Source organism: Balaenoptera physalus, assembly GCF_965194825.1.
Source record: "Balaenoptera physalus genome assembly, chromosome: 20".
In the NCBI taxonomy this organism is placed as follows: Eukaryota; Metazoa; Chordata; class Mammalia; order Artiodactyla; family Balaenopteridae; genus Balaenoptera; species Balaenoptera physalus.
The window spans coordinates 40,809,458-40,830,598 of NC_138901.1; the positions used below are offsets into that span (position 1 = coordinate 40,809,458).

Below are 21,141 nucleotides of genomic sequence, written 5' to 3' on the forward strand. Positions count from 1 at the left end.
GGTTGGAGGAGAGGACATGTTCTCCTGTAGAAGCCTATCAGAATTTCTTCTTTTAAAATCTTTTAAAACTTTTATTTATTTATGTTTTGGCCGCGCCGCTCGGCATGCGGGATCCTAGTTCCCCTACCGGGGATCAAACCCGTGGCCTCTGCAGTGGAAGTGCGGCATCCTAACTACTGGACTGCCAGGGAATTACCAAGCCTATCAGAATTTCTGAGTGAGGCCTTTTTCAAACCATATATGATCTCCCCGAAATGAACATTCTTTTCCCTTCTCTTTTTCTCCTCCCCACTCAACTCTTGAACTACTGCTATGTCAAACAAATTTTCCTGATGGGAGACTTTTATGCTGGGATAGGGTGGAAGAAAGCTTGAGAACTTTTGGCAAAAGTAGTGGCTTCCAGCTTCCTGTGCATCAGTTCACTTGGCGATCTTTAAGCAGATTCCCTGGCTGAGCTACTGAACAGAAGTTCTTAAGCTGTAGTATGCATGCATAAGAAGGGCAGATTCCTTTGGCTTGCTGTAAATGAAAGGGAGAAGAGAGAGGGGAAAGAAGAGAGAGAAGATTTTGATGTTTAAGAATGAAGAATCCAATTGACTTCTTGTAAATTTTCAAGGGCTGCATTCTGCTTTACTTCGTCTCCTTGCAACTAACTACCCACATTTATGCATTGTGGATGACTGGATCTGTGAAGAAGAAATCACAGGGACTGATGCCCTGTTAAGACGAATGCTCCTGACTAGCAATGCCAAAAACCACTCTCCTAAACAACTTCAAGAAGGTATAATAAGTTGGTATGCCTTTTACCCCTTTAGTGGTACACAGAGGTGTTAGGCCTGTGGAAATCTTAAAATCATAAAATCACGCAGAATTTTCCTGGAGATATAACAGGGTTTTGGTGAATATATTTAAAGTAATTCTCTTTGAGTTTAAGGATTTTTTACCATTTTTTTCTGACATGCTTGCATCTGTTTCCTCATGGGTTCTAGGTTATATCACTAAACAGGTCATGTGGTTTTAGGAAAGTCCTGAAACTGGTCAGAAATAAGTGCCGTGGAATAGAACAATGTATCTGCTGTTAATGGATAATAAGCTAGATCAGCATTTTCAAATAGAAATATGATGTGAGCCACACATACAATTTTAAACTTTCTATATATTGCCACATTAAAAAAGTAAAAAAAAAAAAAGGCAAAATTAAATAATTATTTTGTATAACCCAGTATATCTAATATATTATGATTTCATCATGTAATCAATATAAAAAGACTGTTAGATATTTTACTGTTTTTTCATACTAAGTCTATGTCTTTTATACTTACAGCACGTCTCATTTTGGACTAGCTGCATTTCAAGTGCTCAGTAGCCAGAAGTGGTTAGTGACTATTCTATTGAAGGAGCACGGTTCTAGCTATTTTTTACTAACAGCTGCTTACAGCCCATAAAGGGCTACCTGAAAGAAGGTGTCAAGAAGTTTGAATTTTTCAGATGAATGTTAATACCAAGAGCAATAGTTCAGTATATTTTCATGTTTCAGTCAATTTTTTAAATCAGTGTGAATCATTGTCTTTGGGTCACTCTCACTAATGTGATTTTTTAAATGAGATATTTTTTGTTCTTTATGAAATAACTGCAACTTAACATGAATTTTTCTTAAGGGCCTAATTTTAAGTATACCCAAAACTATGGCTAGAATGGAAAGTTTTACTTTTTTTAGAGCAATACTGTTTTCTTGATTTGTTTCGCCTATAGAGTGATAGAGCAATATTACTTCCTATTTGGTAAGCTGTATAGTATTTAGATTATGACTGTGAAGTTTTCCTTTTAGCATTTTCAGCTGTCCCAGTAAGTCACACACAAGTGATGCAGATTCTAGAACACTTGACTCTACTCTCTGCCAGTGAACTTATACCATATGCAGAAGTATTAACATCCAATATGAATCAGCTGTTGAATTCAGGGGTTCCGAGGCGAATTCTTCAAACGGTCAATAAACTATGGATGGTTCTTAATACTGTGATGCCTAGAAGGTAATTTCAGTGTATTGTTACATGTAATAGATAAGTGTATAGCAGTGATTGTATACAATAACTTAAACTTAAATGTTGAAAAAAATTGTTAAAAAAAACCTTTTTGACAATATAAATCCTTTCTGAAGACCACTAATTAAAGAGTTGTTATAACTTTAAGGAAAAGAATAAACTCTATCTTAAGAAACAGAGAAACCTTCAAGTATTTCCAACTTGAGAAAGTTCTTTAAAAGGGAGTTCTCATGTAGAGTCATCTGTGGCTAATTGTGATTTAGATTACCATTGTGTCTTGCATCATTGCAGTGGCTCCAAATTTTGCTGTACATTAAAATCACCTGGAGAGCTTTTAAAACTCCTGATCCCCAAGTTGTAACCCATGCCAGTTAAATCAGAGTGGAACGCTGGATTCAGTATTTTGTCTTTAGTCAGATGGGTTGCTGCTGTTCCATAGACTGCATCAAGAACACTTGGTCTGCTCTAGGAACAAATGCTGGGCTGGACTTACCTGAGATTCTGATTCAGTAGGTCTGGGAATATTTATACTTTTTAAGTTTGATTTTTACTTATATTAAATTAATAAATGCACGTAAGTTAAATAGTGTATAAGGTCTTCCCCCACCTTCCCATTTTAGACTATTGATCCTCAGAGACAATTATTCTCAGCTCCTTTATCTTTTAATTCTGGCATTTATGTCCCACCATGTATCTCAATCATATGCTTATAATTACTATGATTTCCTGACTTTCCAATTTAGAAATTATCTTTTGACTTCCTACAAAATCCTTCATACAAGATGAAGGTTTAGCACTCTTACTTGCTTCCCCTGTGAGTCCCTCTTCTTCCATATATTCTCCCTTCCTCCATTTCTCCCAACACAGTTATATCAGAATTTTTGGTTAAAGAAATATTCAGTGTGCATATTATTACGACTACATAAGTGTTTTTTATAGTTGATATATATGTTATCCTTTGATTACAATTTCTCTCTTAAACAACTGCCCTCCTTCATACCCCACATACAAACCCTGAGTTGTTTGCCTCTTTTCCATTTGTTCAGGTTTTTTTTTTTTTTTTTTTTGGTATCAGTAACCAATTCACTCTCAAACTCTATTATTGAGTGGAAATTTACATTAGTTAGTGGTTAACACATCAGGTAACATATTAGTAACATTTTTCCTTGGAAACCTTCCTTTCAGATCTTTCCACCCTTATGCTTCAATCTGGGACACTCACAGTAGCCATCTGGAATGGCTTTGTCTCTTGCTTTGAGTCATGTTTTTCTCTTTCTTGATTTAGTTCCTTATTTCAGTGAGTGGAACTAATGCTCAAGTTGGTTCCTGGGAAAGGTGTTTGGGAAATTTTTTTTTTTTTTTTTGAGGCTTTCATATGTGAAAAGGTTTTTATTCTTCCCCTCACATGTGATGATATTAGGCTAGGTGTAGAATTCTAGCTTATTTTTCCTCTTAGCAATTTGAAAGCTTTATTCTATTGAAGTAATTAGAGCTTTCCTGATTGCTTTTGAGTAATCTAATCTTATACCAATTCCCAATCCTTTGTATGTGACCACTGTTTTTTCTCTTAAAGGTTTTAGGTTCTTTTTCATTGTTTCTGAAATTTCATGATGATACATTTTGGTTTGGGTCTTTTTTAATTCATGGTGCTGGGCACTTGGTTGGCCTTTTTTTTTTGTCAGGGGACTAATGCTGATGTCTTCACTTCTAGGACAGTTTGTTGTATTTTTTTTTTTCTTCAATAATTTCTTTCCCTCTGTTTTCTGGAATTTTTTGCAATTTGGATTTTAAACCTCTTGAACTTACTCTGATTTTCTCCTTTTTTCTCTATTTTTAAATTTCTCTTTTATGTACATTTTCTGGATATTTCCTCTATGATATCTTCTGATCTTTCCTTTGAATTTAAAATATTTCTGTTATAATCTTAATTTCTAAGAGCTCTTTCTTATCTGAGAATCTATAAATGCCTCCTATTCTTGTTTCATATACGAAATATTCTGTCCTTTAAGGAAATTAATTATAGGTTTAAGAATGTTTTTTTCTTCTCATCTCTATATTCTCTGTTTCTTTGGCATTCCTTTCTTTCTGTTTGTATATTTTAATCTTTTTCAAAGTAGAAACTTTCTTTAAATGTCTGATGATTGTTGGCTATCCACTCATTGAAGAGTGGGCAAGCTGTGTGTGTGAGGTGGAGCTGGTGGACTCCTGGGCTTCGCTGTAAGAGGTCAGACACCCTACATACTGGCATATTCTTCAGTAATTCTGATGTGTAGTCAGGTTAGTAACCACTTTTATAGTCTATTGATGTTTAATCTCAAAGTGGCATCTCATGTTTAGATTCTATGATGATAAATGTAGAACAGTAATTTATGGGGCCAGTTACAGTTTCAAAGTGCTTTGGTGGATATCATTTCATTTACAGGTATTACATTCATATTTTACAGAGGAGGCAACAGTTCAGAGAGGCTCCATGACTTACACAGAGTCATATAACAAGTATGGTATAACTGAGGTTTTAATTCAGATTCTGATTTTATATGCCATGATTATTCCCTTACAACTGTGAAGATTTTTGAAACTACTTTTATTGTTTTATCTTCATTTGTTTTAGAAACATAATAATAGGTTAGATTTCTGTAGTTTTAATTTTTCCAAGTTCATTTACACCTGTTCTCTAATTTTTTTCCTGACTATATCGTTCTAAGATAAAAGGAACTGGATGGTGGCTACAGGTTTCAATTATGATATAGCTATTTTTGAACATATGATTATTTTCTCATCAGGCTGTGGGTAATGACAGTTAATGCACTTCAACCGTCAATAAAGTTTGTACGACAGCAGAAGTATACTCAGAATGATCTGATGATAGATCCTCTCATTGTGCTAAGATGTGACCAGAGGGTGTACAGGTATGTGTCATTTGAGTTCGTTTTTACTATAGAGTTATGCTTTGGAGAGTCAAAGGAAATTGAAAAAATTCAGTTTAAACTTATATCTTCGTGTTCTTGCAGGTAACTTGGCAGTATGACCTGTGAGGTTTTTGTTTTTTTTTTGGTTGTCTATATTCATGAACTTCAGTTTAATATGTGGTTAATAAACCTAGCCTTAACAAAATGCCATCTTTGGTTTTGGCAGCCCTCAGTAGTGGGCTATTCTTTCTCTCAGAGTCAAGATAGTGAAAAATGATACTATTTCTCATAGCATTGTTGAAAAAAGCTTTTAAAAAACTGGTTTATTATGAATCATTACATGCATTAAAATTGTGATCCTTTTGGAATCCTTAATTGTGATGTTAGCTTTATTGATTCCACATTTGTCTATACTTCCTTGCCACTTGCTTAACTTAATCAGTTGCTTTGAAGTAGCTTCACCTCAAGAGGTGGGATTAATTAATTCACATCATTAATATTTGAATTTCTAGTTGCTAAGCTAAATAGTAACGAAGATATACAAGTTGAGGGGTCTGCCTTTAAAGTGATTATCACTTGTATCGGGAAATAAGATAAATACCTGAAAAGTTAGATAATATGGTCATGTGCAGATTAATGGTACAGTAAATGAATGGTGTTAAAAGTTTCAGGAGGAAGTGAGATTTGAGTAGTATTTTGAAGTATAGAAATAGGGTTTAGATGAACAGATACTGTAACGATGGGGCGTAAGAGGTCAAGGAAGGTATTGTGAGGAAAAGAATAGTGTGAGCAAAAGTGTAAAAGCAAGAGTGAAAAAGGCTTGAGTGGAAGGCTTAGTTTTTGAGAACACACTTTAGAGTTGGAATGTTAGGTTAAGGTCAGGCTATGGAGGGCCTTGAATGTTAGGCTGAAGAGGTCATTTAGGTGGTAACTTACGAAGAGACAGTTCACACAAGATAGTTCAGAGGGGAAAGAAACTGGAGTAAAGAAGAGTAACTAGGATACAGTAATATACTCATCTGTCTTTAACCCTGGGGATGAAATTCTTGAAGTGGCAAAATCTGCAGAATCAGCCAAATATGGTTTGGTGAGATCAAGGTCTCAGAGGGAAGAGGAATCAGAAGAATAAACAGTATAAAGGACATTAAGTATCTATTTAATAAAAAGAAAACAACAGTAAATAACACTTCTAGAGAAGAGCCATTTCTAAAACAATTTATCAGTGTTAAAAATCCACTTAAGTAGGTAACCTTTCACCTAAATCACCCGCAGTTGTTCAGGAGGCTGTTAAATTATGGTATCATAATGTATGAAATGTTTTTGTAGCCTAGATCTTTCACTTAACAACTTGTGAACCTTTTCTCATGTTAATAGATATTCTTATGTTAATTGGCTACATAGTAGTCCACATAGATATGCTATGCTTAATTAAGTTCCCTATTGTTGGATATTTTGTTTATTTCCATTTTTTGTTATTATTGATAGTGCTGTGGTAACTATTGTGTACTGAGTATTTCCTTAGAAATGATTCTTAAAAATGGAATTATTGAGGCAAAAGGAACATGCTCATTTTTAAGTCTTTTGATTCATGTTTTCATTCTGCCACTCAGAATGGCTGAACCTGTTTACATTCCTATAGTGATGTTTGATGTTGTACACTTTCCTACACTGTTGTATATAATTTTTCCAATTTGATAAGTGAAAAATCGATTCCCATTTTAATTTATATTTTTCTTAGATTGAATATTTTAATATACTTATTGGCTATTGGTATTTCTTCTTTACATTTAGCCTAGTTTTGTATTAGAATGCTTACCTTTTTTGATTTAAAGAGCTCTTTATGTATAAAGGATATCAGCTCTTTGTATATAGAGTGCAGTTTTTTCTTTTATTGTTCTATTGTTTTGCCTTTAATTTTGTTCATTTTTTAAATTTTGATTTTTTCTAAGTGATCATTTAGGTGATTTTTAAAAATGTCAAACAATATGAAAAGATATGACATTTTGGATTTGCTTTGAACTAACCAGTGGTGATGGTGGGAAAGTGGATGGTGGGGTATGGGTGAAATAAGACTAGCGATGTGTCGATAACTGTTGCTGCTGGGTGATGAGTTCTTAGAGGTTCATTATAATATTCCCTTTTTTATGTGTGCATGAAAGTTTTCATTATATACATTAATAAGTGCACAAACAAGAAGATTAACAAGGAAAAGGTGTACAGTGAAAAGTCTTGTTCTCTCATATCTACCCTGCTGCCATTTTCAAAGCAAAGTTCCTCTTTGAACTATTGACCAATCCCAGTTCCATCTCCAGAGGAAACTTTATTGTCATATGTAGCTTCACTTTCTGTGTATTTACAAATTTATAAACAAATATTTACTTTTTTGTTTCGGGTGGTGTTAAAAAAATGTTAAGTGGTTTTTGGTAGGCTCTATTTTGTTTTTTTTTTTTTAAAAACTTAACATTCTCAACATGTTTTCCATATTAGTATGCATAGTTCCATCTCATTGTTTTAACTGCTACATGGTATTCCATATATACAGGCCTCTACAAACTCTGATTCAGAATGTCTGGTGGAGTTGAGGATTTTTGTTTTTTAAATAAATACTCCAGGTGATTCTTATCTTCAGTTTTGGGAATATTGCCATGGTTTATTTAACCATTGACATATTTTTTTTTCCACTATTAATACATGCATGTTTACTATAGAAAATTTGAACATTTCAGAAAAAGTATTGACATTTCCAGTGTTTCACAGTTAAAACCAAAGCTGTACTGCCTGTTTATGTGCACATACTCAGTCTGTGATAGGCTGGGAAGTGGCATTGTCAGGTTTTTCTAAGGGCTTGGCTTTTAATATTTTAGTGGTTACTGATTTATCTTTTTTGGTTTCCTTTTTTACATTTAATTCTTATATCTATTATCATTTAAATTTAATTTATAACAATTTTTGAGGAATGAATAACTGTATTCATTTTTTGTTTTGTTTTGTTTTGACTGTGCTGTGGGGCATGCACATCTTAGTTCCCTGACCAGGGATCGAAACCCAGGCCCCCTGCATTGGGAGAGTGGAGTCTTAACCACTGGACCACCAGGGAAGTCCCTAGACTATTTGTCTTTGAGGACAGCTGCCTTGCAGGCTCATATCTAAGAGATTTAATGGTAGTGCCATTTTTTTGTGAAAAGGAATGCCTTTTATCTAGGGTATGTATTATATTTGATTTTAGTTGATAAGATGAAATAAATAATACTATTCATACAGTCTTGAAATACAGAGAATTATATATATATTAAGCTTTCATTTTTGAGAATGAATATTTTAGTGGGAAAAGTGTTACTTTTCTACTCTTTCAATGTTTTCAGGTACTGTTCAGGTTTTTCTAATTATTCAAATTGATTGACCATGTTCTGACTAATTTATAAATTTATATTTTTTCTCATGTATTTTTCTTTTCTTCTTTCTGTGTTTAGATGCCCCCCACTGATGGATATTACTCTACATATGTTGAATGGATATCTTCTGGCATCCAAAGCCTACCTTAGTGCTCATCTGAAGGAAACAGCAGAGCAAGATAGGCTTTCTCAGAATAATACAATAGGTTTAGTTGGACAGACTGATGGCCCAGAAGTTACCAGAGAGGAATTGAAAAATGCATTACTGGCTGCTCAGGTAATAAAGTAAAATTTAGTCAAAAAGGCCAAGGGCTTCCCTGTTAATATAATCAGTTAAATAGATGGCCTTCTATATACAATGGTGACATATTATACATTCCTTTTATTACAGAAGGTATATTATAGTGGTGTTACCTTTGCTTCTGAATATCAGATGGACTGTATTATTAAAATCAGGAATAATCTTCATGGCTTTATTTAATAGCTATTTTAGTGAGATTTATATTTTAACAAAATATAAGACTTTTGTTTCTTAAAATCAAATGGTGGAAAAAAATCTAATGGTGGAGACAGACAAGAAGTGTGTATATATATATATATAAAATAAAATGTCAGGCAGTGATAAATACTGTAACAACACAAGTAGTTAAAGTTTATATTTAGAAAAGTTTTATAACAATATAGAATTTACTGCAGCCTTAGGTAGTAATTTTTGACTAATGCAGGACATGCGAGATGATTGAATGTTAAGCAGTTTGAGGTCTTCAAAGTAGAAATGTTTTCTTAGTTTGAAATATATTTTCTGAAATCTTTTCATTGGCAATAAGGGGAATTAGAGTAATAATATAGGTCCACAATCCCTTATCTGTAATACAGAAATCCAAAAAGCTATGAAAACTGAGGCATTTTTTTTGGTAATTCAGTTGGCAGAAAAACCTGACCTGATGTGACCTCGTTTGTGTCAAAACTTGACCTGAATTGATGTGAAGCTATTTATGGCCTTTATCCCACTTAATGTGAATGTTGGTATGTTTTGTTGCAGAAATATTAATACATTTGATTACAATGTACTGCCTTAGTCTCTGCTGGAGGTGTTATATAATATTACAGAAAAAAAAAAATCTGAGTTCTAAAATAAATCTGACCCTCAGAGTTTCAGATAAGGGATTGAGGATGGTAATAGCTACCATTTATAGAATGCTTATTATATGGTGGGTGCTATTCTGAGTTTTTTATGTATCTTAACTCATTTACTCTTTACAACCAACCTATGAGGTATGGAGTATTATCTCCATTTTTACAGATTAGGAAAATGAGATCCAGAGAGGTTAAGTGACTTGCTCAAGGTTATACATTTAGTAAGTGGGGAAGCTGGGATTCAAGCTTGGGGAGGCTGGCTCCAGAGTCTATTAAAACAAAACAAAACAAAACATAAAACAGTAACAACCCAAAACCCGTCAAGAATGATTATAAACTAAAGTTTACTTTATAAATGATTATAATGTAAGGTTAACCTTAGTTTATAATCAAGTTATTAAACAGGTAGATGGAGTAATTGTTTTCTTCTATCCCAGGCAGTGGCAGTCTTTCAGAGATGCATGTTATGTATTCATTTTCTTTTTCCTTCTTCCTGCTAGATGCGAGTGATTATAGCTCTCCTTTATAGGCAGGGGCATTAAGTAGATCACCCCTCAGGAAACTACTTTTCTATGAAATGGCACTCAAGCTTGTAGACTGAGCAATAATGAGTTGTACAGGTGGAATGGATGGTAAGGCAGAATCTTTCCAGAGCCTTAAAGAGCCTATCTTCAAATTAAAAGGAAAAAGAGCTTTGGGGAGTGACTTTTAGGCATTAATTATTAACCACCATCTTCAGAGGTGAGAAAAAGAGGGGAATACAAGATAGGGTCCTGGGAGAAGTAGGAATTTAAGAGGAAGGAAAGGAGATTCCTTCCTAGAAGTCATTTTTTGCCCTAGGGCCTGTTTTGGACGACACTGAACTAGAATACTCTTGTAGTAGATGCTCTTAAACTCGAGTTCATGTATCTGCCTTAGAGATGTGTGACCACTCTGAAATTATGCCATATGTTGCTTTGTTTACATATGTTAATTTTTATGCTGAGAGGGTTTACAGTTTTCTTCAGATTCTTAAAAGGGTTCATGGCCCTGAAAAAGATGAGAACCACTGGCCTATAGATTGTTCACTTTTTCTCTTAGAAGTACCTCTTTGCTTTTTGTTTTTTTAAAGGAACTGTTATTTTTATCACATGTGTTCATGTGAAAACAAAATCAGATTTGGTTTTCAAACAGACTTCTCAGAAACTTCTTAAATTCACTGTGTTTTATTTGCTTGTAGGATAGTGCAGCTGTCCAGATTCTCTTGGAGATTTGCTTACCTACTGAAGATGAGAAGGCAAAGGGTGTCAATCCAGACAGCTTGCTACGGAATGTTCAAAGCGTTATTACTGCCAGCACTCCAACTAAGGGAATGGAGGAAGGAGAAGACAATTTGCTCTGTAACCTTCGAGAAGTTCAGTGCCTTATCTGTTGTCTGTTGCACCAAATGTACATTGCGGATCCCAACATTGCTAAGCTCGTTCACTTTCAGGTCTGGTTTCAAAGAATGATTCTTTATGGTTGAACTTTATTTTGGGGGTAGTTTTGAAGTACTAAATTAATAGGAATCATTTAGAAACTGGAGGTCATGCAAATGATCATGGTCCTTTGCAATATGGAGAAAAATCCAGATTTTTAAAATTTGATTTCAGCCTAATAAAGTGTTCATATAATTTATTTGTATTTTAGTGCATCAGAGAGGTAAAATGCCAGGAAACATGTAGGGCATTGTAGCCTTCTGAGCAACTGTTACATAAAGGAAGTGAAACCTTCCTTTATATTTTTATCTGTATTTGACTTGCAGCTATTTTATTTCTAACTTTTCCCCCCTTTTTTGTTGAGATAGGGTTATCCATGTGAACTTTTGCCTCTGACAGTCGCAGGTATTCCATCTATGCACATCTGTCTGGATTTCATACCTGAGCTTATTGCACAGCCAGAACTTGAAAAACAGGTAATGAGCATTTTGGAACTTTAGGAGAATTTTGATCTCCCTCTACTCTTGCTAGTTATAGAAAACATTTTACAGTTGTTCATACTTAAAGACCTTCTTCAGAAACATGTAATATTTGGATTTTGTGTTACAGATATTTGCTATCCAGTTGCTTTCTCACTTGTGTATCCAGTATGCATTACCAAAGTCACTCAGTGTGGCTCGCTTAGCTGTCAATGTCATGGGAACTCTGCTAACAGGTGTGTAGCCAACCGATATCAATAACAAAAATTTCTAACATAAAGTAGTACATATTTTTTCTGAATTTAGTGACACCATCTTTTCTGTGTCACTAATAGTTATGCCATCTTTTGAATTATTCTTTTTGAAAATTTTCCTATGACAAATGTGATGTATAGTGTAGAGGAGATGAGTAGGTAGGCAAATTGTATCTTTCATTTTTGTGAATGACTGTATATAGGTTTATAGTAAATATACTAAGCATTCCACATTTTACAAATGGAAATCAAGTCTACCTTCTGAATATAATTATGTCAATAGAAAACAAGTTACAATCTATTACAAATGCTTAGAGTTACAGAAAAATATAATCATCTGTGTAAATAAGAGATAAATATATAAGTTGTCTCCTTAAGTTCTAAAACATACCCTAACATTTTAACCACCTTCCAGGTTGTTAAGTAAAATGGTATGAAAATAAACTAAAAGATATGAACTATAATTCAACCTTTAAAAGTTATGGCTTAGTCAATTTTATATTCTTTCTCAGTGCTCCCATAATAATGTATTCATTTATCTTTCCATTGTATTCACTTCATGGTATAATTATTTGCAGTGGTTAAGATCTTACACTGCTTGAGTTCTATCCCAGCTCCACTGCTAACTGGAGTTGAAGAAGCTTCTTAATCTCTCTAAGGTTTATTTAAGAGTTTCCTCATATATTAAATAGGTATCATAGAAATACTTTTTTCATTCATAAGATTGTGAGAATTAAATGAAACAATGCATGCAGTGCACCTATCACAGTGTTTGGACATAAGCATTTGTGTGTTGGATGATGGCTGACTACTAGATTATGAGCACCCTGAAGGCAGGGGCTGGCCGTGTCTTAGAAAACTTAGTATCCTCAGCACAGAGCATGGTGCTTAGTATATTGTATAGGTCATGTATGTTGAATTTGTATCTGTAAAATGAAAAATTCTGTTTTATTTCTTTCTAACAGTTTTAACACAGGCTAAGCGATATGCTTTTTTCATGCCAACTCTGCCAAGTTTGGTCTCTTTTTGTCGAGCATTTCCTCCACTGTATGAGGATATTATGTCTTTGTTGATCCAAATAGGGCAAGTCTGTGCCTCTGATGTTGCCACTCAGACAAGAGACATCGATCCGATTATTACGCGTAAGTGGTAACTTATTTTCAAGAGTTGTTTTAATATCTCAAACAGAAAGGCCCAAATCCTTTCCAGATTTCTTGCCTTATTTATTTTTCCTTATGTTTTTAGGCCTTCAACAAATAAAGGAGAAACCAAGTGGATGGTCTGGAATCTGTAAAGATCCATCTTACAAAAATGGACCTAGGGACACTGGAAGCATGGATCCTGATGTACAGCTCTGTCATTGTATTGAAAGCACAATAATTGAAATAATAAACATGAGTGTTAGTGGAATTTAAACAAAAACAAAAAAAACTTAAAACAAAAAAATGAAGCTGTTTTGCTGCATATACCCAACATGAATTTGCATCTTGTAACAGCTAAACTGAATGGGAACAGTAACGTCTTGGAATCACTAAAACGATTCAATTCAACATGAATACAATTTAGAACTCTCTTGAGAATTATGCTTGCTTGTATTTGATTGGCAGTTCTTTGGATCTACTTTGCTGGTATGTTTTTTGTAGCAGCTGAGCTTTTTCTGTTGGGAGCACATTTAAGAAACTCATTACTGGAAAGTGAATATGGCCTTGTATTAAGCTTTTGAAGTGAAGAAAAACTGCCATGCCTTTGATTTAATTTCTTATAAAAATAAGTCTGTGGGTAGCCCTAGTATGTACCTGTCAGCTAGTAACAGAGTATATTGTTGCAATGATGAGAGGGACAAAAAGGGAAGGGAGAATTCAGGAAAAATTAGGAGTTTAGATACCCAAATAGAAACGTCTAAAACTTGCAATGCAAGTAAGTAATGCAAGATGGAATTCCATTTCTCAAGAAATAGTATTGAGAAGGCTTTAAAAAAGGCAAATAGCTTTTTGTGAATGATTTTCATGGAATTACAGATGAGGATTTTAAGATTTTACATATTTGCTTCAATTTTTACTAATATATGAAGCCATATGTTTAAAGAGATACTTGAATAATTTGGAATTTTAAGATACTGGTTTAAAAGTGTTTACAGAAACATCTTTGTGCAGAGAAGAACCTGAAAGGATGTCTCATTTAGTTTTTTTAAAGTTTATTTTTATAATGGTCAGAGGGGGGAAATACGTTGGTATCTAATTAAAGTTTAGAACAATAAAACCCACTGGATTAAAAAGTTCTTGGTTTGTCATCAGGATTATAATTCACATCATAATTCTAGAAGATTTTGAAGTACAAAAATATATAGTGTTTGGACCACAGGAAAAATTAAAAAGGGGAAAATACTGTGTTGTGGAAGGATTTTGCAGTCCTCTTTTAGGAATGTCCATTGATTAGGTAGATGCATTCAGGTAACCCATAATCCTCATTTTTTTTCTTAATGAAGTATCCAGTGTAGAAGGTACTTCTCTTTGCTTTCTGAGATATACCTGAATGAACCCCCCCTTCCCGCCCCACTTGAAACAGACCTCTTCACTTATAAAAGAAATAAGGCAGGCTAATAAGAAACTGTGGTTTTTAAGAAAAGAAATTTAATTTCAGCCTTTTCACTAGCAAATAGTCACATCTTATTTTCCTTCTGTGTAAAACGGGATTACTGCTGGCCCTACCTCATAAAGGGTATTATATAAGAATTAATTTGTATCTGTTTCAACTCATGAAGTGCACAGTATCATCGATGAGAGTATTTATAACTTTTATTAGATGCTTAAAGTTCAATTAAATAATTTTGATGCAAAAAATAAAAGCGTACACTTAAAAACAAACTATAAGAATTTTCATATTTTTAAACAAGGCAGTTTTGTAGCCTTTTAAAATTAAGTACAACTGCTCCTGTTTTGTTTTCTTTTGTTTAAACTGAGGCTTTGGAATATCTTGTGTGAGTAGGTAACCTCTAGGAATTCAGAAAAGGTTTTCTAACTAAATGCAGTGCACATTCGTGGATCCATTTTCAAAGACTCGTCAAAACCTGCTGTGTTAAAATAATAACATATGCTGTTTTTCATCACGTTTGTTGATGATGTAAATAAAATGTGTAAATATATTAGTAAATGTTAATATTCATGTATTTTAAGTTTAGGTTATAACATTTGTCACAATGTGATTTTTTTTTTATTCAAGTGAAAAACAGATGTGTGCAGCTATTTTGAATATTGGTTTATAAACATTCATATTCTTTATCAAATGAACTTGTAGTATTTTGTGTTTCATTTCACCACTGTTAACCTGAAAGGAACAGTTCAAGGGACTGGAATCCAGGACTGTCTGCCTCCAGAAACTATGTGTATCCCTTTTTGTTACGCTACATACATCAAAAGGCAATACAAGGTGAGAGTCAGTTGAGAGCCTTAGGAATTCAGGAGAGGAAAATCAGAGTAGTTACCCTGGAGCAGTTACTTAAAAGATTTTGATATTTAAAAAAAATTGTAAAAGCAGAATAATACTTTGAAGGTATTTTTAAGGATTTATTTTTATAAATTATCCTCCATAGCACTCTTACCAGTATTTCATTTTTTTGTACTTTCCCTTCATCTTTGCTTATGCATATGTATTTTCACATAATGGAATTCCATAATACCCAGTTTGGCATCTGCTTTTTTTCATTTAACTTTATATGGAAATTTTTTGCAAGTTGTTTGGTTTTTATAATTATTTTATTGGCTCCAGAATGACTGAATTGATATAACCATCTCCCTATTACTACTAGACTGGGAAGTTAATGATTTTTTTCCGAACAGAATGGGCACTATTATCAACTGAGGTACTACTACTTTTTCTTACTTTTAGATTACTTCTTTAGGATAAATTTATGAGCCTGAGATTACTAAATTAAAGGGTAGAATTTATTTTTATGATTGTACGTTTTGTCATTTTGGGAAGATATAGTAAAACTGAAAGTGAGGCAAACAAATCAACTCGCCTTTCGCTGCTCCGACCTGCAGCAAATCTTTGTCCCAAACTGGTTTCTCGGGATGTGAAAAACTGTCTCAGGTTTTGCTTTTTGGGGGCACTAGTATTTGAGCCAAGTTTAGGCTAGAGTTTAAAAAAACCCAACAGTTTGGCGACATCATGGTTAACTCCCTACCTTTGAGGAAACTGAAGTGTACTTGGCAAAGAATAAATTGGTCTTAGGAGGGACAGAAGGCTGACAAGCCTTAAAGGAGGTACTGGAGACCTCGAGAGCCTTTCTCTGTTTGAACGTGGTATCTGAGAAAGCCTTGACTATCAGGAGATCCTGTAGCCAGCTGTCATCGAATCTTTTCGCCTAATTTGGCTCAGCACTCTGGCAATTCCCTCCTGGGTCTTTTTGATACTCTGGCTTCCGGAAAGTTCGGAAGTTTGAATCGGGTGCCCCTGAGGAATGCTGAGAGAACTCGGCGCGGCTTAACGGTGTTTCCTCTTCGTTGGTCTACAGACCTTAAATGTGAGACTTAGAGTTTCCAAGAAAACTGAGGCACGGATTAAATCACCGGTTTCAAAAAGTCCAACGGCGAAGGCTCTTTTCCTTTAAATCCCTGGGCCCTGTGGAAGTCCATCACTCTCGAGGCAATCGCCTTCCGGTGCCGCCAAGTAGCTTGGGTCCTTTCTTACTGCGGGGGCTTCCGTTGGGTGCCAGAGCGCCCCCTGACCTCGAGCCGGGATTGGTTGCTTGGTTTCTCGTCTTGGCGGGTGATTGGTTGTCTGAGCTCGCCCGGCGATTGGTGCTGGGAGTCGAGGGGGGTGGGAGGCGGGAATTCGTCTGCGAGAGTGTTGTGGAAGCGACTGATGAGAGCTGAAGGGCAGAAAAGGTAAAGCGGCCGCAAGCCCGCGACCGGGCCCGGGAGTCGCAGCCAGGTGAGGAAGAGAGGCTAGGACCTTTCTTCTCTGCCAGGGCTCCGCTGTGGTTGCTCGCAGTTTTCAGCTTCCTTTTCTCCCGTGAGTGGGAGTGCAGTAGGCGTTGTTTGGGTTTTCCTCAGGGCGGGCAAGCCTGTCTCGCGGGAAGGGCGCGAAGTCGGCCAGGAGAGTGCCTTCTCCTTTCGTCCACCCGCTTCGCAGGCCCGTCGGTTGACTGGATCATCAGGGCCTCGGGGATTCCAACTTGCCGAGGGAGGAGGGAATGTGAGGAAGAAAACCTGGGAACGGGGAGACTGCAGCTTACCTCCTTGGAACAGAGGCCTGTTATGAGCCCCGGGCCCCGCGTTACCTCTGGGCAGGAGGGGGCGACGGCGGGAGCCTGATCTTGGTTTGTCCTTTATTCAGTGTGTGGGGAAGCCTCCCCATTTTGAGATGTCTGTAGCCGCAACTGGGGAGGGGGGGGGGGTCGATTGGTTTCTAGGTTATATCTGAGTAACTAGGCCAGCCTTGAGCTGTTGGTTTAGATTTAGGGGTGAGATTCCACCAAATTTCATTCTCAGAGCTTCACAGAAACACAAAATGTTAGAACTGGAAAAGACATTAGAATAGTGGTTCTTAACTTCTTTGGGAACACGTAAGCTTTGTTGATGGTTGTTATTGGCTTCATAATCTGTTGAGTTGGTATTTTAATCATCTCTCCATCCCCAGATCGAATTTACCTTTTTTTTACCATTGCAAATAATTTTTCAGTTGATAACGGTGTATATCATTTTCCCTCAGTTTTCAGTTATTTCCTTAGGATATATTTCTGGGGATGAGAAATCTTTGGACTTTCTCTCCAGACAAATGCAGTCATACACAGAAACTTCTGCATGCAGTATCAAGAGATCACAGTCTTTCAATTACATCTATGAATCCTAGGTTAAGAAAAGGTGGTTTACAAGAGGTGGGGATTAAAGTAGATCACTTCCTCTGTATCAGATACTGGAGTTGAGGCACATTCTGTACATTACCATATTTAATTCTTAAGTCAGTGCCTGGCTAATTTTCATAAAAACCCTATCAGGTGGATATCTCCATTTCACAGATGAAGAAACAGGCTCTGTGAGATTCACAGTAGAATTCAAATTTAGGCTTGCCTTACTTTAAAGTCCATCTTCTTTACATTATACTCTACTGACCTTTACGTAAGAATTACTGAGCACCTACCATGTGCCAAGGCGCTTTCTTCCTTAGAACAATTTTTAAATTACAGATTATTACAGATAAGGATCTTAGTTTAGAGAAGTGAAGAGACATGATCAGGGTAACATATCTGAGTTGTCAGAACCTGATGTAGAACCTACTTCCTAACTCCTGGTCCACAGCTTTGGCAGAATAAGGATGCAAATCCAGATTTGTTAGATTCCAAGACATGCTCTCAACCACTGTGATTTATAAGAGTAGGAAATCCTTTTACTTCCATTTGTTTTGTTTATACATTATTAATTCCAATTTTTGTTTCTAGACTTCTGTCCTAGTCTCAGGTATCTGTTTTTCTTTGAATGGCTTTGTTTCAGTATTGACTTTCATTTCTGTTGCAGTTAGGAATCTGAAGTAACCAGTAAAGCAGGATGTCTTCAGTATGTTCTGAGTATACAATTGGTGGGGTGAAGATTAACTTTCCTTGTAAAGCTTATCCATCACAGCTTGCTATGATGAATTCTGTAAGTATTGTTCAGCAGTTATTTTAAGTCTTTATTAAGATACAGATGCTTATAATTCATAACATAACATTGAGCCTGTGACTACATTTTCTCAGGTAGTAAATGGATTGAAAATATTTGCTGGGTTCATTGAAGAACATCTAACCTTTGGAAAAATAATACTGATTGCTGCTAAACTGTATATGTCTATGATTAGGAGGTAAAGGAGAACATCCTGAAAAATGTTCTCAGCTCATTTAGAACTTCTGTTTACTTTACTGAATTACTTTGAAATAGAAAGTATTTACTGTCTTTTACGCAGACTACTATACTTTTCACCATAATTTTTTTGAGATATTTCAATCATATAGAAAATTAATATACAAACTTGAGTAAACCAATTTACCAGCTTTGTTAAATCTTAATATTTTGCCATATTTACTTTATACCTTGTTTATGAGTAACAAGATAACTAATATCCTGAATTTGTTATTTTTCTTTCCTAGCCATGTTTTTATACTTTTATTGCATAGGTATGTATCTATAAACAATATAGTGTATACTTTACATTTTTATAACTTTGCACAATGATATGATATTATGCTTATCTTTCTGGAGAACTTGATTTTTTTTTTTACTTAATATTCTTCTTCTTCTTATTTTTTAAGGATTTATGCCATAAGTTTATTTATAGACGTACCTAGTATGTTGAGTTCAAGAGTTGGATCCTTTTTTCAGAGAGATTGCACCTCTTAAAATGCTCCCCTTCATATCTGTTTCATGGATTATTTTTTGAGCAGTTGGTGTCTTACTATAAAGAAAGGAGAAACAAATCCAGATCAGAAGTACAAAGTCATTGTAACTAGTAATCGCCCCTTGTTTTCCACTGAAAATGGTAAATTCTTCCCCAGACCCTCCTCATAGTGGCTCCTATGGACCACAGAGGTTGTGAACCTCCAGATGCTCTGTCCCAACGTAGCGCTGTTGGAAGCCTGTGGAAGGCGCAGAGACTGAAGGCAGAAGAAATGGCAGCAGCACACCAAGCCCTCCTTTCCTCATGACCTTGTTCCCTTGTCTAACATTTTTAAGATGTAGCCCTATTGATTGATAACGCATTTTCATTGCTGTATGGTATTCCATTGTATGAATATACCAGAATTTTATATTTGCCCATTTTCCTCTTGATAGACATTTAGGTTGTTTACGTTATTTTGCAATTATAAACAGTGCTGCTATGAACTTTCTTATACATGTTTCCTTGTGTTCCTGTGGGAAAGGTTTTGGGTGTTTACATAGGACTGGATTGCTGGAGTTCAGTATCATTAACTTTACTAGAAATTGTTAATTTCTGTACAGAGTGGTTGTAACACTTCCACCAACAGTATCCCCCATTAAGTTTTCATCAAAGATATTAGTGTATTCTAGTTTTACAGAAACGATGGTGCTTGCATAAGTAAGGCACAAATTGCTTTTCATTTCTTTTGTGCTTGATATGGTTTAAATCTAACATAATTTTAGGGAGAGATATAAAGGAATAAAGTCTACATTTAACTAAATTCTAGTTCTCCTTTCTGCTATTGCTCTGTTCCTTGAAGTGCATGCAACTTTACTTGTTGTTGTATGGAGAGAGACTTTAATGAAGTAAGTTGTTTATTGATTTTTTAAAATTGTTTTTGTGTCCATAGATTGTCAGAGGATTAAATAGTAAGCAGCATTGTTTGTTGGAGAGCCCCACAGGGAGTGGGAAAAGCTTAGCCTTACTTTGCTCTGCTTTAGCATGGCAACAATCTCTTAGTGGTAAGTAGTTGTTTGATGTCTTCAGGTTGCTTATTGGGACCTGAAAAAAATCTAATAAAGTACTTTTTACCCAGAATGCTTCAACCATGTTCTAGCTAATTTAAATATTCTCTTTTAAGATATTTCTTTATAATCAGTTATATATCTTCCAAAAGAGTTTCAATATAGCAAAATATGTTCAGTTAATCCTAAAATAATTTTGAACATAAGATAGTCCTTTATTTGATGATTCAGCATGTATATAAGAATCTCGGATTTTATTTTTACTATTTTTCATAATAATGATTATGAAAATAATTAGATGATAATTTGTGTATAAAAGTTGCAAGAGATGAGGCTGTCATGATTATATAGCATATCAGTACAAATAATTGCTTTTTTTGAGTAAATCCTTTAATATAGTTGCTTATCTCACAACATTAGAAAATGGAATACATAAAAAAGAAAAATTCTAGTTGATCTTTCTACTTGTTTGGATGCCAGATAAGCAGAAGTTTATTGTAATATTGTTTTTATGGATTCATATTATTTCCCATAGCTTTATTTGCTAACAAATGTCTAGTTACTTTTGTGAAAGACTATCTAATATTCATAATGAATCTGAAATACAATATTGGTCACATTTTAGTTACATAATTAGATGGCTCTGTCCTAAAGTATTAGGAGATTTTAAAGTTAACCATGGGTGTATATGTGTATGTATGTATGTGTGTATATATATGTACACACATATATGTTTTTTGAAAAGAAATAGTGCTACTGGTAAGACTATTAAAAATAAAGAGTAAATATTTTATAAGCTTTTGGTTGTCCATTTTGTTTCTTACTGATGTTTATCTTTGGGGAAAATGAGATTATCTGTTAATAAATTTTTAATGGGAGACTCTGGAAAATAAAATTAGTAGTATTTATGTAGTGCAGATGGGAAAATAATGTCAGTACTGTTTATAGAAAATAAAATAAATTATTTAGCTTTTATATATCTATGAATTGTATATTTATACAATGTAGGCACACATAGAACTGTTACAATTTTGTATTATATTTAAGTATTGAA

At 34.8% G+C, this 21,141-nt stretch overlaps 2 protein-coding genes and 1 pseudogene across 15 annotated transcripts in view; 2 read left to right on the forward strand and 1 right to left on the reverse strand.

Moving 5' to 3' along the window:
- INTS2 (integrator complex subunit 2) overlaps positions 1-14,957 on the forward strand; it is a 55,484-nt gene extending 40,527 nt beyond the window's left edge. For 5 of the 6 annotated variants that reach the window (XM_082439931.1, XM_082439929.1, XM_082439927.1 and 2 more), the window contains exons 17-25: positions 617-781; positions 1,829-2,030; positions 4,826-4,951; positions 8,422-8,620; positions 10,700-10,951; positions 11,306-11,413; positions 11,547-11,652; positions 12,636-12,812; positions 12,916-14,957. In XM_082439931.1, coding sequence (XP_082296057.1) covers positions 617-781; positions 1,829-2,030; positions 4,826-4,951; positions 8,422-8,620; positions 10,700-10,951; positions 11,306-11,413; positions 11,547-11,652; positions 12,636-12,812; positions 12,916-13,085 — 1,505 coding nt within the window. In that variant the 3' untranslated portion in view covers positions 13,086-14,957. The remainder of the gene's footprint in view (positions 1-616; positions 782-1,828; positions 2,031-4,825; positions 4,952-8,421; positions 8,621-10,699; positions 10,952-11,305; positions 11,414-11,546; positions 11,653-12,635; positions 12,813-12,915) is intronic. The other variant, XM_082439932.1, reaches the window with a different exon arrangement.
- A 97-nt stretch (positions 14,958-15,054) lies between these two features.
- BRIP1 (BRCA1 interacting DNA helicase 1) overlaps positions 15,055-21,141 on the forward strand; it is a 209,870-nt gene continuing 203,783 nt past the window's right edge. For 3 of the 8 annotated variants that reach the window (XM_082439919.1, XM_082439925.1, XM_082439926.1), the window contains exons 1-3: positions 15,055-16,602; positions 18,186-18,308; positions 19,973-20,084. In XM_082439919.1, the coding sequence (XP_082296045.1) occupies positions 18,216-18,308; positions 19,973-20,084 (205 nt within the window). In that variant the 5' untranslated portion in view covers positions 15,055-16,602; positions 18,186-18,215. Of the gene's footprint in view, positions 16,603-16,634; positions 16,991-18,185; positions 18,309-19,972; positions 20,085-21,141 lie in introns of those variants that run through there. The other 5 variants (XM_082439921.1, XM_082439920.1, XM_082439923.1 and 2 more) reach the window with 5 other exon arrangements.
- Positions 18,829-19,461, reverse strand: LOC309651196 (cytochrome c oxidase subunit 7C, mitochondrial pseudogene; annotated as a pseudogene). Its single transcript has 2 exons — positions 19,441-19,461; positions 18,829-19,336 (listed from the first exon to the last, which is right to left on the reverse strand). The product of its transcript is annotated as a cytochrome c oxidase subunit 7C, mitochondrial pseudogene (transcript).